A 13,914-nucleotide genomic window follows, 5' to 3' on the forward strand; every position below is an offset into this window, starting at 1 on the left:
GATCCCAAATACAGCTTAAACTCTACTGCCAACGCGTTTCTAGGTACCAAATACCCTATCATATTCTATAATACACCCTCGCCCACAAGTTGTGCAGGTGAATTACTTGTCCTCAAGGCAGTTTAAACTGCACCACCTCCGCATTTCTAATTACGAAGAACCCCTTCTAATAGGCTAGAATATATACCTCACGAGTTGTGGGCTGCTGGTCCTTGGGGCAGGCTAAATTATTCCACCGCCGCTTCCTCAGCATCAAAGAACCCGTACAATATCCAATACACCCAAGCCCTCAGATCGTAGAGACAAAATTTTAATTATATTTAATTTTAAAACAATTTACAAAAAAGATAGGCGAGAATGCTTACTTCAGAGGGAGAAATGAATACCTTGACGACCTATAAAGTAATAAAAAAAAAGAGCACACGCAACAACCGTTTTTCCTTTTCTAATTTCTAAACTTATTTTTTTCTTTAGAAAATGATAAAATAACATCCTTAGTTTGACATATCCAAAAGGAAAGGGAAGATAAATTGCATACGTCACGAGGAAAAATGTTAAAAGTCACGTCAAAAGTGGAACTCACACGTTGTTAACTTTACTTTATCATACAAACTTTCCTGTGAAAAGAAACCGAAAACAACCTAAAACAGGTTGTTGGTTAGATGATTTTCCCCTACTATGGGATTACTATTAAATAATTCATGAGAATTGTTCATAGCTAAAAAATAGCTAATTCTTATTCAGCCAATCAACTTTCAGAACACTGATTAGGAGAAAAGAAGTAGAAAAATTGACAGTTGATAAGAAAATACACAGTATATTTTTGTCAAGGACAAGTAAATCTTTAGTTGTTTCACTAATCCTTGAATTTTGTGTTAGCAGTGTAACGTCGTGCTCATCACGAAGAAAAAAAAAAATTCTCATAGTCAACTAAATTCAAACAAAAATTGATCAGTTGGTCATCGTTTTATTTTACAAAAATGAACGGATAAACGGAACGGAATTAGCGATTGAGTATAATTTATAATTAAACATCGTGCTGTCTGCTAAATAGATACCAGAACACAAATTTTTGTTTCATCTCCTAGAGTGTAGAAGATGTAATTGGATTGATGTTTTCTCTTCAAGAAGTAAATAATTATATTACCAGCTTTGATAATAAAAAGCATTGTTCAGATTTCCAACTAGGAAAAATATCACACGTTCTAGGTCATATTTTATACAACTCTATAGATATATATTATTTTTTTACAATGATCATAAAAGAACTAAGCAACAATGCTAAACATATAATGATGTATAATAAATATATTGATGGGAAATATGATTCAAATACAGAAACTACATATTGGATTCAATGGAGCTTACACTCTCCACTCCACCATAGCTTTCCCTTCCCCATTTGCCATGCGGCTCTAGACTTTCTTCCTCCCCCTTCTTCGAGGTCAATGCCTTAATAGCAAAGATGGGAATCCAAATGAGTGTTAAGATCGTTAATATATTTCCCAAAATTTGAATGTATTTTGGATAAACATATCCATTATATTCTACTGTTCCATAATTTCTCCAAAACTGCACGAGGAGACAGAGTAGAACCAAAGGCGTAGCAAAGGTCCAACTAAATAACCAAAGTAGCTTCAACGGAAGACATACCTAATCAAAAAAATGAAAGGAATAACAGAAGAGCTGGGAAAAAATAGTACAAGGAAGGACCTTACCTTAATTTTCATATCATTTGTAATATCATTAATAAAATTATTGGCTCCATATCCCCAACCAATACCAATAATTTCCAAAAATATAATGAGTAGCAAATTCCAGGATGGTACAGTAGAGTTAAACAACGTGAATAAATGAATACCTCCCGGTGCCGAAAAGGGTATGCTTAATATCATCATAATGAATGTGATACAAGCAACAATACGAGACTTTTTATCCCGTAGATCTGGCCAATAATCTGTGATTGAGGAAAGAACTGTTTCGAATACACCTACAACCGAACCAAAGGCTAAATTAACAAGCATCAAAAAGAATAAAAAGGACCAAATATTGGAAAAACGCATTGTTGTAACAACTTCAGGATATGTAATAAAAGCTAATCCAGGCCCTCCTTTCGCTACTTCACTTATATCCTCACCCCGTGTATATGCCATGTAACCAAGAATAGCAAAAACGACAAAACCCGAAAATATTGAAGTCATTGCATTCATAAAAGTGATTGTAATTGCGTCTAATTGACAGTTTCGATTATAATTATTATAGGATGACAGAGTAATTACACACCCACAGGCTATACCAAGCGTAAAGATAACTTGAGTTGCAGCATCTATCCATATTTCGAAAGTCAATAAGCGATTCCATTGGGGCATGAGATAGAAATAAATACCTTGTGAAGCTCCTGGGAGAGTGAAGGCTCTAATTCCAATGGCAATAAGTATTATATAAGGAAAAATTGTAGTTACATAAGCTATTTTGCCAGAGGATTTGATTCCATTAATACAAATAAAGCCAACTATCATCCAAGCAAAAACTATACAAACAAATGAGTGTATCCTTGGATAGCCATAATTCTCCCATGTAGTATTAGCTCCGCCGCCAAGAACAAATTCATTGAAATACTCTTCCACTGATGATACACCAGGGATTTCAGTTATTTTATCTACAGGAACGCACTTTTCTGTATTAAAACTATTATGACAATTCGTCCATTTCAAACTACATCGTGAAAAGGATGATACCAGATACCAAATGGACCAACTCACGACAACATTATAAAACAATGCGAATAAAAGTCCCAAAGTTACCACTAAAGTTACATAAATAACAACAAAATAATTACGTATTTTTAAAACTAACAGAGTTGAACTTACTTGAGAAGCCTAGTCCCTTAAGAAAAGGGGATAATCTTCCAAATAATTTAATGGGACTAACCCCTGCATACTGGCCCAAAGCCATTTCAAGAAATAAGGATGGCAAACCAGCTAAAATCAGCATTATAAAATATGGTATCAAGAAACTTCCACCTCCATGTTTGTAACATAAAAAAGGAAATCGCCAAATATTTCCAAGACCCACTGCATATCCAAGGGACGTTACTAAAAAGTCATAGGGATGAGTCCAATATCCACGATCCTTTTCATTTTCTTTCTTATCTGTACTCATTTCTTCAAACACGCCAACCAACAAAATTGTAGTATGTAGTTGAAGCCCAAAAAAGGTTAAAAATATAACTACTATCTATTTGTTGATGCTTCTTTCTTGATTAACAAAATAGTTTTGAGATAACGAAGGCCCTCATTATTTTAAACATCTTGTATCACTTATATATAATAATCTGTATATATCTACTTTTTTTTTCATTAAATAGAAAGCATATATCACTCTAAATTAATTGGATAAATATACTTGGGTATATATATATATATATATGTATACATTTTCCCTTCTCATAAGCACATTTTTTTCCGTAAAATTATTCCGAATTAAATTAAATCAATATTTCATTTGGCATATTTTATGACGGATTATAATATCAGGAACGTGATAAATTATAGAATCACTCAAATATAATATTATGCAATCATTCATTTTATCAAATAAAAACCATATTTTAAAAAAATAGTTAGGGACATTCAAGGATCTCATTGTCATTATATGATATTAATTATTTCTTATAATATATCATATAATTTGTAAATAAGTACTGTAATAAACTTCTTTTAATTTGTTAAAATAGCTGTAATGAATATATTATAAATCCTTAGTAATTAAGGTTTTTTAATCAATTAAAAAATATATACTAATAGAACCGCAATATTTTACAATCCTTTTCATATTAATTCGATACACTCTTCTCAGTACGCGAAGTATGCCTACATAATTTATTATCGTAATATGGTTTGATGTACATTTTTTTACTCATTACCACTGTTGACTTCGAGACGTTATGAACATTTTACTACTTAGTTTCGTTGTTTTTCTCATAAGTGTCAAAGAGCTCACATGTCAATCCTTGGAAGAAGTGAGTTCTCTATTGTCGAGCAATGAAAAGTTAGTGGATGAGAATGTAGAAGTCTTTCAGGAGGATTTCGTTGTGAGTACTGTTAATCAGTCCTTTTTTTTCTCTTAAAAAATCAATTGCATGCAATCATTATTACCTAGTTACTAGTTTATAACTAATTTATTCATCGTCTGAAAAAAATATGTTAATGTATAGCTACACTTTTAATCAAATATGATATTAATTCAGTAGACTTAGTTAATTAATATCTACTATTAAATCTATCTCACATTTGTCATTGATGAACAACTTTCAGAAAAAAGAAAATGAGGAGTTTTTTTATGCTCCGTCAAGGTACTTTCGATATAGAAATCGTTATAGACGATTTTATCCCCAATATTATAATATAAGAAATCAATTTGTGAAAAGACCTCGGAAAACCGGAGCCAACTCTAAATACCCCATTTGCTCTTATGAAGATACTAATTTCCTTGGAGCAGATATAAATATATGTAAGTTCAATGGAAATCATCATTGATTCATTTAATCAATGGACTTTTATTTTTTCTAGTAAACTCCTTAGAGACTGACTCGGCGTACGAATGTAAATTTGATTGCAAAGCGACTAAAAATTGCAAATTTTGGACTTTTGATGAAGAGGCCCGTCGAGGGGATAACAATTGCTTCCTGATTGAATCAGGTAAGTCATAATTTGCAGAGGTGGGGATCTAGACTCGAGTTCATAATTTGAAAACTCGATTGTATATCCAATCCATGGATCGCAACTTGAATAGGACTCGAAAGCTTAGACTTGATACTTCAATTGATTTTTTTTTTTTTTTTGCAACCGTCACATTCATTTCTAAGAGGTATACAAAAAGTTTTGGCCGCATATTTGTGTCTAGGATTTTTTTTAAACTTTTTAATTACCTTTTTCCTGGACATTTCTTTTTTTGATGACATTGCGGAGCCCCAGTTGGGAATCACTGCTCTATGGTCTATATATCGGTATTGTTAATACTTAAAAAAATTCCCTCAGGAAAATTTTCACTGTCATTTTTTATTTTCCATGGGAAATAAAGTAATCTTTAAGGGGAAAGATTTAATTGGAGTAAGATTATTTTATACATGAAATATTCGAGAACTAGGACTTGAGACTCGACTTGCAGAATTTTCCCACCTCGAAAAAAATAATTTGTGTCCTTCTAGATGTTATCCTTTTGAGGGGGGGTAGGTGAAAGTCATGTTAAACATCTTTAAAACTAAAACATTTTTTTTGGTTTTTTTTTTTTTTGGGGGGAGAGGCTAGAGCCCCTGAATAGATTAATTTTAATATGCTAAGTTTATGATCTGCTGCTTTTCTTTTATGCGTAATTTAGGTAAAGGCCGAACCCCAAACAATGTGTTCCTAGATAGGGATTACATTTCAGGGACAAGACGAAACAATTGTAAGTGCTTGAGGAGAACAGATTTCATTGAAGTGGAGAATGAGCCTGATACTGATATTGGATCTGATGCGAGGCGTAGACGACGTAGACGTCGAAACAGACCAAAAATTTGTCCTCGAGGTGTCAAAGAATCAGATGACATTGACTATACTTATGACGACTATGAAGAATTTAATGAAAATTTGAAGAAAAAATCTCAAAATTCAACCATGAGTGGTGCTTAGTTGCCTTTTCTGTTTAACACAGTGTAAAATCATTTTATTTGAAATAAATAAATAAAATAAGAATAAGAGGGGATAATTAATTTTTCTACTATGTTCCTGGGGAACATCGTTTAAACCAGAATCTCGCTCTGAAATCATCCGATGAAGTAAGGAATGCAGGTGAAACTGCCGAGTGTACAATATTTCGAACGGCTCCATTATGTCCCAGTGATAATAATTGTTTTCTAGAAGCATTACGTGAGTCCCAGCAACAAAGTGAGGTTGTAGCCTCGTCAGGAAACATGACATAATCCTCTGTATGATTAAAGACAGCTTGAGCTCGATGTTCCTTAAAAAAAAAAGAGTAAAATTACATTGATCAATATAGCATGCGTAATTATGATCTTACTTGTCTCCCTGTTGCGCCTGCTCCAGTATAAGCAATGAGACATCTGCTCGTTGATAGCTCCCAAAGTTTAATAAGAGAGTCTTTTCCAGATGAGAGAATATACTTACCATTACGAGTAAAGTAAACTGAGCATACTTCGGCACCGTCATGAGCTTCATCAAAGGTATTAATGACTTTACTTGAGACACCATCCCAAATCTTGATGGATCCATCTGTCGAAGAAGAGGCATATATCTAAGGAGAATACGTATAATTCTATAATCTCACTGAAAGTAAAAAATTAAATACCTTTCCATCATTGGAAAATTTAACCATAGTAACCTCTGAGGTATGCCTTTGATGGGGAATAGAGGAAACAAAGCATTGACTTGTATTGACATCGTAGAGACGAACAACAGGATGCTCACATCCAACTAACAGAAAATCTCCTAAAAGATGAAATAAATTGCTTTTGAGATGAACACCTGAAGATGAATTTCGACGGATTTACCAGAGGGATGAAAAGAGAGAGATTGAACAGGCTCTGCATCTATTATCGTTCTGCATGCTTTTTTAGCGGAAGCTTTGCTATAGTCAAATAATTTGATAGTGTTATCCTTTGAGCCTGATGCGAGAATAGTCTCCTTTGGATGAAATTCTAAACAAGTGACTTCATCAACATGATCATAGAGAGTTCGGATGACGGGATGTCCTTCACTTTGTTTGGAGACGGGGATATCATTATTGGATTTGGCAAGCATTCTGTCAACATCTAGAACCTTGATAGACGCATCCGCAGACCCAGTAGCACACAATTGTCCATCATTGCTAAAAGCTCCAGCACGACAAAAAGCTTTATGGCTAGTGACATAAGCCGTTTCATATAACGCAGGCTCAGGAGCCTCACTCCGCATTTCCGTGTCAAACTCGAGATCTAAGCCGTAAAGATCCCCTCCCAATCCATTGGATGCGGCAGATACCTTTGTGGCAGCTATGGCGTTGCGTTCTTTTTCTAATCCTAGAGAAACGACTTTGTGAAGCCTCTCTGAGGGAGGACAGGGAGGATCCGCTCCGACTATTCCAGAGAGTTGAAGAGCTACCTGTTGATAGCCATCATAAAACAGCTGGGATATAATAAGTCTATAAAGTGCGTCACGATTCTTAAGAACGTTCCCTCCTATTGTAAACTCTGGAGGATCCATGCCAGAGTCTTTCTTGGGTTTGAACACGGACATGCCTGTGTTGTTACTTTTTGATTATAGAAACAATATCGACGACTATATGTGGCCTTCTCAAATACAAGACGCTTATGGCATATAAACACTCAACCTCTCATTCTTTACACTAGCTAAACATTATTCATATTTATTTTCAATTAGTAAAGAGAATCAAAACTTAATTAATTATTAAATTCACAGCACTTTTATTTTAAACAATAGTAATAATAATAATTCTTGAGTTACAAAAACTTGAGATCAAATACTGAAAATACAATCGTTTTAACATTTAATTAATAAAATAATAATCAAGCTTTGATTATGGTTAGTTTAAATTGGAGCCAGATTGTCATATTAATTATTATTCTAAGGTGTGTCCCCCCTAATGAGTATCCGAATACCTTGACACTTAATGGTGTATAGAGAAAATAATGACACTACTAATAATAAGAAGAATGTGATGATATAAGCCATTTTAGTCTTCACCGAGATCAATTTCTCCATCCGAATCGTCATCTGTGATAGCTCCCCCCTGGCTCCCAGTATAACTATCATCTCCATCATAGACGGCATGAGAATATTCAATGACTTCATCTTGTGTGAGATGTGAGCCCCCGTCAATAAATTCCGCAAAACGTGAGGGGGAAGAGAGAGCCCGCATGGTTTTCCAGGGTTTGCATTCAGGAGAGTTACAAAATTCACGAAGATCCTGAAGCGCCTTCTCTGTTACAACCCGAGATTGATCCATGTACTCTGACTCACTTAGAAGGCAAATTTTGGGCTTATAGAAACGTTTTCTATACTGGAAGGCAAACCATGAGAGGGGAAAGATATGGCATAGAACAAGCAGGACACAGATGGTGAAACTCAGAGTTTGATAATAGGATGAAAGATAAATGAGTGTGAGGGAAAGTGCCTGAAGTACCCATTGGATAAGATTGAGGGTGCGTGGATTGGAGACGGGTCCAAAGCGATATGTAATGGCGGCAGAGACGATTGCTGTGATGGCTACATAGGAGAGAACAAGAAGATGGTGCTGTAGTATATATGCCTGGGCTTGAGATAAAATGGATGTGAGAAAGTAGAGGGATATTGAGTAAAGGGCAATGATCCAAGAGGACCAGGAGAGTCCAAATCGTCTCTGAAAAAAGTAGGTGAGTGCAATGAATGAGAAGAGGACTCCAACCGTGATAGAAGTGGCATAATGGAAGAAAGCGTTTCGTGAGAGACTTCGAGCAGTGAGGAAACCAGCGAATCCCATGAGTGTCATACACACCTGCCAATAATTGATTCGATAGATACGAAGAAGCATGGAAAAAGAATCTTCCGTGATGACACCAACGCAGGAGGGTCGAAAAGGATGAACTTTGACATCCCTGGATTTCCATGGAAGCTTTGTATAGAACCAGGAGGATTGAGCATCTTGGATACTCTCCAAAACAGCTGTTGCATTATCTCCATAATACACGGAATACTCCGCCTTGGGGTCAATTATGAGTTTAATCACCGTGGAGGTCCAATAATAATAAAAGGCAGGCTCGATCCCCTTGTAGCAAAATACATTCTCATTGAAAGTTCCATCCTTTATATCTATCGCCTTTTCCGCAGACATGCTGTAAACTTTTGGCCTGATTTCAATACATCCCGTTAATAAAGGATGGCAAAGGATCCATAAAACGAATACAGCTCCTCCTTGTCTTGAGGCCATTACTCATGTGCACTTCACTTCCAATTGTAGTAGTAGACTAGCAGTAAGAAGGAAGTAAAATTTTGGTGCTAATATGCTGCTGATCGATGCAAGAAGGATTTACTTCAATTACAATAGTAATAAAATCAAGCGGGAAATGTGAGGTAACAGATGAAGGATGGTGAAATAACTAGCTAGCAATCAGCTTAGCTTGTCACTTTTTTTCTCTTAGGTGCAAAAATCACTCAATATCGTAAGTTGTATAAAGTACTTAAAATCTAAAGTATGGATCTTTAATGGCAGTAACACATCTTTTTCCGAATTAAATACCGTAAAAAGTTGAAATGCACGTTATGATAAAATAAATATGAATACAAAAGGATATTTTCATGAAATATTATTTATTTATTGCAAATTTATAGTTACTATAACGAATTAATTAGTAGAGTACTCCAGGGACTACATGTTATTTGAAAGGATGAGTCAATGATATGTGTATTATTATATCGGCGAAACAATTACTACTCATTTATCACTCCCATTAATAAGCCTTTCCTTCCTTCCTCACATATAATATTAAAATTTTACATACTGTACATGCTACTACAGGTAAATTTTTCTATTTAATTGACACAGAGAACACAACAGAGGTATGAATTTTGATTAAAAAATACACACAATATGTCATTAACAATATAGTAACAACACAATATCGTCCTGGTTCTTTCAACCTCTAGTTAATCGATCAAATAAATGTTTCAAGATTAAAAAAAGAAAATAAGGAAATTGCAAAAAAAATATGTCTTCCCTTGATGCGAAAACCAAACGAAGCCCCATGGACAAAAAATCCGATTTACTCCAAACTAATACAGAAATAGAGGCATCCAGACGGAACATATATACTTATCCTATGATCAAACGAAGTGATATGAACGAAGATATGCAGAATGAAGTCCTTGAAACATGTGTTAATGCTTGTGAAAGACACTCTGTTAATAATGAAACAGCCGCCAAACAAATTAAAGAGTCTCTGGATCGGAAATTTGGTGCATCCTGGCATGTTGTTGTAGGAGAAGGGTTCGGATTTGAAGTATCCTATGAGTTAAAAAATTTGATGTATATGTTTTTTGCTGGGAATTTGGCCATTTGCTGTTGGAAATGTTCGTAGAAATGATATTAATTCAGTTCCTATATATTAAATTAGGCTGTTATGATATTATAATTTTGATTGAACCAAAGAGCATAGTTTTATTATTTATATAAATGTAATTATTATGAGATCTTTAAATAATAAATTAACTATAATTATTTGGACCAACAAGGAATGTATTTATGAATGTAATTTGCAATTAAATAGTATTAATAATAATAGAAAAAATAGTTAAATTAATTATTTTCCATTTTACAACGTTTATAATATTGAATAAGAGCTCGTATAATTATAAATTGAATTGTAAAATTTAATGTATGTATAGTAATTAGTTATCGGACACGTGAGGGCTGAATGACACATTATTATACTTCCTATCTAAAGTCTTCATGTATGGCAAATAAGCTCCAATTTTGAAATCCTCCGAGACTGAGAATAAGGAAATGTTCTCCACGAAAGTAATGTCCTCACTTTGACCTTTCTTATCTTCAATTACTTTGATAAAATTAATACGATGATGGCGAAAAATTGCAATGCACACAAAAATCATATATTGAACCCCGTAAAGGGTAATTAAGGCAAGGTAGCGACGGATTTCTTTCCAAGGAAGAATGTTGAAAAATGACTGCGAAATCCATTTCTCAAATAAAATTGAGGGCAATATAAACTTCTCGGTTAAATAAGAGAAAAAAAAAGGATCTTCATGGTATATAATCATTTCGGAGAAATATTGAAGACGTTCTCTGGAGATTTGAAAGGAATTTAAGCTCATTATTCTCTTAGTAGTATCAAGACTTGAGGAAAAATATAAGGACGCCGAAAGCCAATTAAAAGAATTGGGAGTTCCAAATTGAGAATGAAGCTCAATTAAATCCTTCTCCCAATCATGTTTTTTATTCACAATTTCTTTATAGTTTTTAAACAAGGATACAATTATGAGCACTTCCTTATGGTTCAATTGAGTACTCTTTCCCTTTGGCGTGTCTTTAATATTATCACCCGAACGTTTTAATTCATGTGCAGATAATCTCTCAAATAGTTTAATCAGTGTTCGTTGGCTTAGATTTGTATCAATTGGTATGTTTTCATAGCGCTGACGCGCATTTTCAAGCCAATTGTCCTCTTCTTGAATTTCCAAATACCGAAGAAAGTCGGTTTCTTCTTCATCTTCATTCTCCTCATCACGGATAACCTTAGTACCAAAAGTACTATTCAAGATACTCTCTGGATTAATATCAAGCTTAGCCAAGTTCTTCTCTTCAAGACTACCAATAGATGCAGTATAGAGGCAGAAATACTTTATTCTGAGACTTTCTTCGTCAATAATCTGCCCTATTTCCGAATATAAATCCATATATCTTTGTCTCAATCCATAAACTGATTCTAAATAAACATAGACGTCTAATGAGATATAAGACAAGGACGTAAATAATCGTATTTGAGATTCAAGTAATTCTTCAAGATCATTTAAAATTCCGTATGGAGCCTTGCATGAGGATATTACGTTAAGAATCCATTCTAAATTAGATTCTGGAATAGATTCTTTATTTTCATCCCAAGGAACACAATAATCAACCAAGTTAAAGTCGTGGAGATTGAGTAACTTTTTACTTATGCATAAATCTATTTTCACATTCCATAATCGAGGATGGTTTCTTAAACATGAAAAATCTTTTACAAATTTATCTATTAACTCACTATGTCGAGAGATTGTCTTTGCATGAAGAGGATTTTTAATAAACAATTCAACTAAAACAGAGTTTAATTTATTGCTTACAATATTGACTGGATTGCATGTTAAGGCCTTACTACACATTAATTCGATCAAAGTTGAGGACTCTTTCAAAACAGAGTTATTGTAGTATGATAGATATCCAGAGGATAGTTGTATAATATCAAGCATCAAGTCTTGATCACATACATCCTTAAGGCTCAATTCAAACACAGTACTACAAAATCTCAAAATATTGTCAATTTCCTCATCGGCAATCAAAAAAGAAATTTCTGAAGATTGAATAGTAGAAAGTTGTTTGAGTAGTAAACAAGGATATCGAGAAGAATAATTCGGAGGATTTTCCTTCAGAGAATGAATTATTTTAGATAATATTTTTGAATTCAAAAAATATTCTTCAAACATCCATTTTTGATTAAAAGCGATCACATCGATAATGGATTTAGTAATGTAATCCAGGGGCCCAATTCCAGGATTCTTGATAATAAAGCACACAATTTCTTTAAATACATTGAGAGGAAACTCTTTACCTAATTCATCCATTAATTTTTGGCGACTCTTTTTATATTTTAGGCATTGAATTATAAAGTTATAACCCGTTAGAAACACGGAGTATGAGAGAAGTGGCTCGTCGAGTGTTCTTTTATTTGTACATGATATTTTTTCCCAATCCGATGATGAATATGTTTTTAAAAGACCGGTACTCTCTGTTGCTAAATAAATGAGAAGGTTTAGAGGTAATAACTTAAGAACCAAACTTCGACCAAAGTCACTGAGGAACCATTCTCTTAGCCAAATGGAACCTGGATCTACCATGCACAGTATTTGAAGAGGAACTATTTTTTTATTCTTAGGTAATATACTTATTAGTTTCATGAAAGAAGTTATCATTTCCTCAATGTATGATAATGGATAACGATTCCAGCTCAAAGGAAATTCTTTATTGAATTCAACTAGTGCCTTAAGAATAACTACTCCTTGCTCCTGAATGGATGAAGATTCGTATATTTCCATCACTGCCCCTGTCATGTTTATGTAGGCCTCCTTGGCGGATAAATGATCGAACTTCATGAGACGTAGATGTATTTTTATACTCAATGAGGATGTTTTGGGTTGAATGAGGCTAAGAAACAGACCATTTTTTAGTGAGTGCCAGTATTCCACAACATTATGAAGAGCTTCCTCAGTTTGAAGGGATTGAAGGGCGGATATCCTTGTTTGTGGGAGTAGAAGCTTTTGTGAGATTATATTGACTTCATCTGGTGTTAAAAATTGCTGGATTTGAGATTGTCCTATGGAAGAAATACTTTTTTGCTTGAGAATAAAGTTCTGATATTGAGGTGCTGTTCTACTGAGGTTTATGGACTCTAAATTATTTGGTCCATGGAGTTCACGGTGAGACATGGGTAATAGAATGGCTTGTAGATTTTCTTTAATATTGTGTGGCATTGTATTTAAATAAATTTGGCTTTAATGGTAATATATCTTGAGAGGACAATCGCACCGACAATGGTTACAATGACGAACCAGAATGCAAAGTTTAAAAAGGCCTAAAAAAATAATGAAGCATACAACATTTGTATATAATTATTAAAATTGAGATCAGACCTCTTCATCTGGAAAGACATCAATAAAGGATGGAAACATAGAATACAATTTATCAAAAGCCTGGATTGTAGCTTTTTGACTTTTGGTAACGCCTCGACCGAAACTATCCTCTTTTTGATTAGGTGGACGACTCATTTTGCGGGAATTTTGCTTAAATAATATATATTAAGTGAAAATAACGAGTCTCTCAATTTCTAGAGAGAAAACTAAAGAAAATCGATAGTCGAGACAAATACAAAAAAAGGAAAAAAATGAAAGGCCGGACATGTCTGAGCTCTCCAAGGTAAAGAGCTGATGGGAGGTGAAATAATACCATGAAAGTATTATTTCACATAGAGTATTTCAAGCAGAGAGTACTCTTCATATTATATGATCGAATTAATGAAATGAGAAAGTCTTACAAATTAAAGAGTTTCCCTCAATAGATGTCTCTGTTCAACATAAACAAAAAGAAGCAACTCCTTTGCTAGCACTAATATTT

General features: G+C 34.0%; 6 protein-coding genes across 7 annotated transcripts; 2 read left to right on the plus strand and 4 right to left on the minus strand.

Annotated features, from left to right (window-relative positions):
• Positions 1-888: 888 nt before the first annotated feature.
• On the plus strand, positions 889-5,738 carry LOC121122782 (uncharacterized). 2 transcript variants are annotated; one of them, XM_071889858.1, is made up of 5 exons: positions 889-1,014; positions 3,859-4,093; positions 4,317-4,512; positions 4,572-4,700; positions 5,380-5,738. In XM_071889858.1, the coding sequence occupies exons 2-5, from the start codon at positions 3,947-3,949 to the stop codon at positions 5,670-5,672; spliced, it is 765 nt and encodes a 254-aa protein (XP_071745959.1). In that variant the 5' UTR covers positions 889-1,014; positions 3,859-3,946; the 3' UTR covers positions 5,673-5,738. The 2 variants fall into 2 exon arrangements, with proteins under 2 accessions (XP_071745959.1, XP_040573768.1); XM_040717834.2 differs by having other exon boundaries at positions 993-1,130.
• On the minus strand, positions 948-3,162 carry LOC121122679 (sodium-dependent proline transporter). The gene is made up of 3 exons (XM_040717712.2): positions 2,871-3,162; positions 1,719-2,806; positions 948-1,653 (listed from the first exon to the last, which is right to left on the minus strand). The coding sequence occupies exons 1-3, from the start codon at positions 3,160-3,162 to the stop codon at positions 1,342-1,344; spliced, it is 1,692 nt and encodes a 563-aa protein (XP_040573646.1). The 3' UTR covers positions 948-1,341.
• LOC121122718 (cleavage stimulation factor subunit 1 Cst50) lies at positions 5,673-7,395 on the minus strand. The gene is made up of 4 exons (XM_040717749.2): positions 6,551-7,395; positions 6,349-6,488; positions 6,061-6,294; positions 5,673-6,000 (listed from the first exon to the last, which is right to left on the minus strand). The coding sequence occupies exons 1-4, from the start codon at positions 7,272-7,274 to the stop codon at positions 5,761-5,763; spliced, it is 1,338 nt and encodes a 445-aa protein (XP_040573683.1). The 5' UTR covers positions 7,275-7,395; the 3' UTR covers positions 5,673-5,760.
• A 43-nt stretch (positions 7,396-7,438) lies between these two features.
• Nemp (Nuclear envelope integral membrane protein) lies at positions 7,439-8,964 on the minus strand. The gene has a single exon (XM_040717762.2). It carries the CDS (start codon positions 8,962-8,964, stop codon positions 7,732-7,734), a length of 1,233 nt encoding a protein of 410 aa, XP_040573696.1. The 3' UTR covers positions 7,439-7,731.
• A 778-nt stretch (positions 8,965-9,742) lies between these two features.
• Positions 9,743-10,111, plus strand: LOC121122802 (dynein axonemal light chain 4). Its single transcript, XM_040717855.2, has one exon. The coding sequence runs from the start codon at positions 9,743-9,745 to the stop codon at positions 10,109-10,111; it is 369 nt and encodes a 122-aa protein (XP_040573789.1).
• A 140-nt stretch (positions 10,112-10,251) lies between these two features.
• Positions 10,252-13,792, minus strand: LOC121122645 (uncharacterized). Its single transcript, XM_040717682.2, has 2 exons — positions 13,434-13,792; positions 10,252-13,375 (listed from the first exon to the last, which is right to left on the minus strand). The coding sequence occupies exon 2, from the start codon at positions 13,272-13,274 to the stop codon at positions 10,422-10,424; it is 2,853 nt and encodes a 950-aa protein (XP_040573616.1). The 5' UTR covers positions 13,275-13,375; positions 13,434-13,792; the 3' UTR covers positions 10,252-10,421.
• Positions 13,793-13,914: the final 122 nt, after the last annotated feature.

Source organism: Lepeophtheirus salmonis, chromosome 1, assembly GCF_016086655.4.
Source record: "Lepeophtheirus salmonis chromosome 1, UVic_Lsal_1.4, whole genome shotgun sequence".
Taxonomy (NCBI): domain Eukaryota; kingdom Metazoa; phylum Arthropoda; class Copepoda; order Siphonostomatoida; family Caligidae; genus Lepeophtheirus; species Lepeophtheirus salmonis.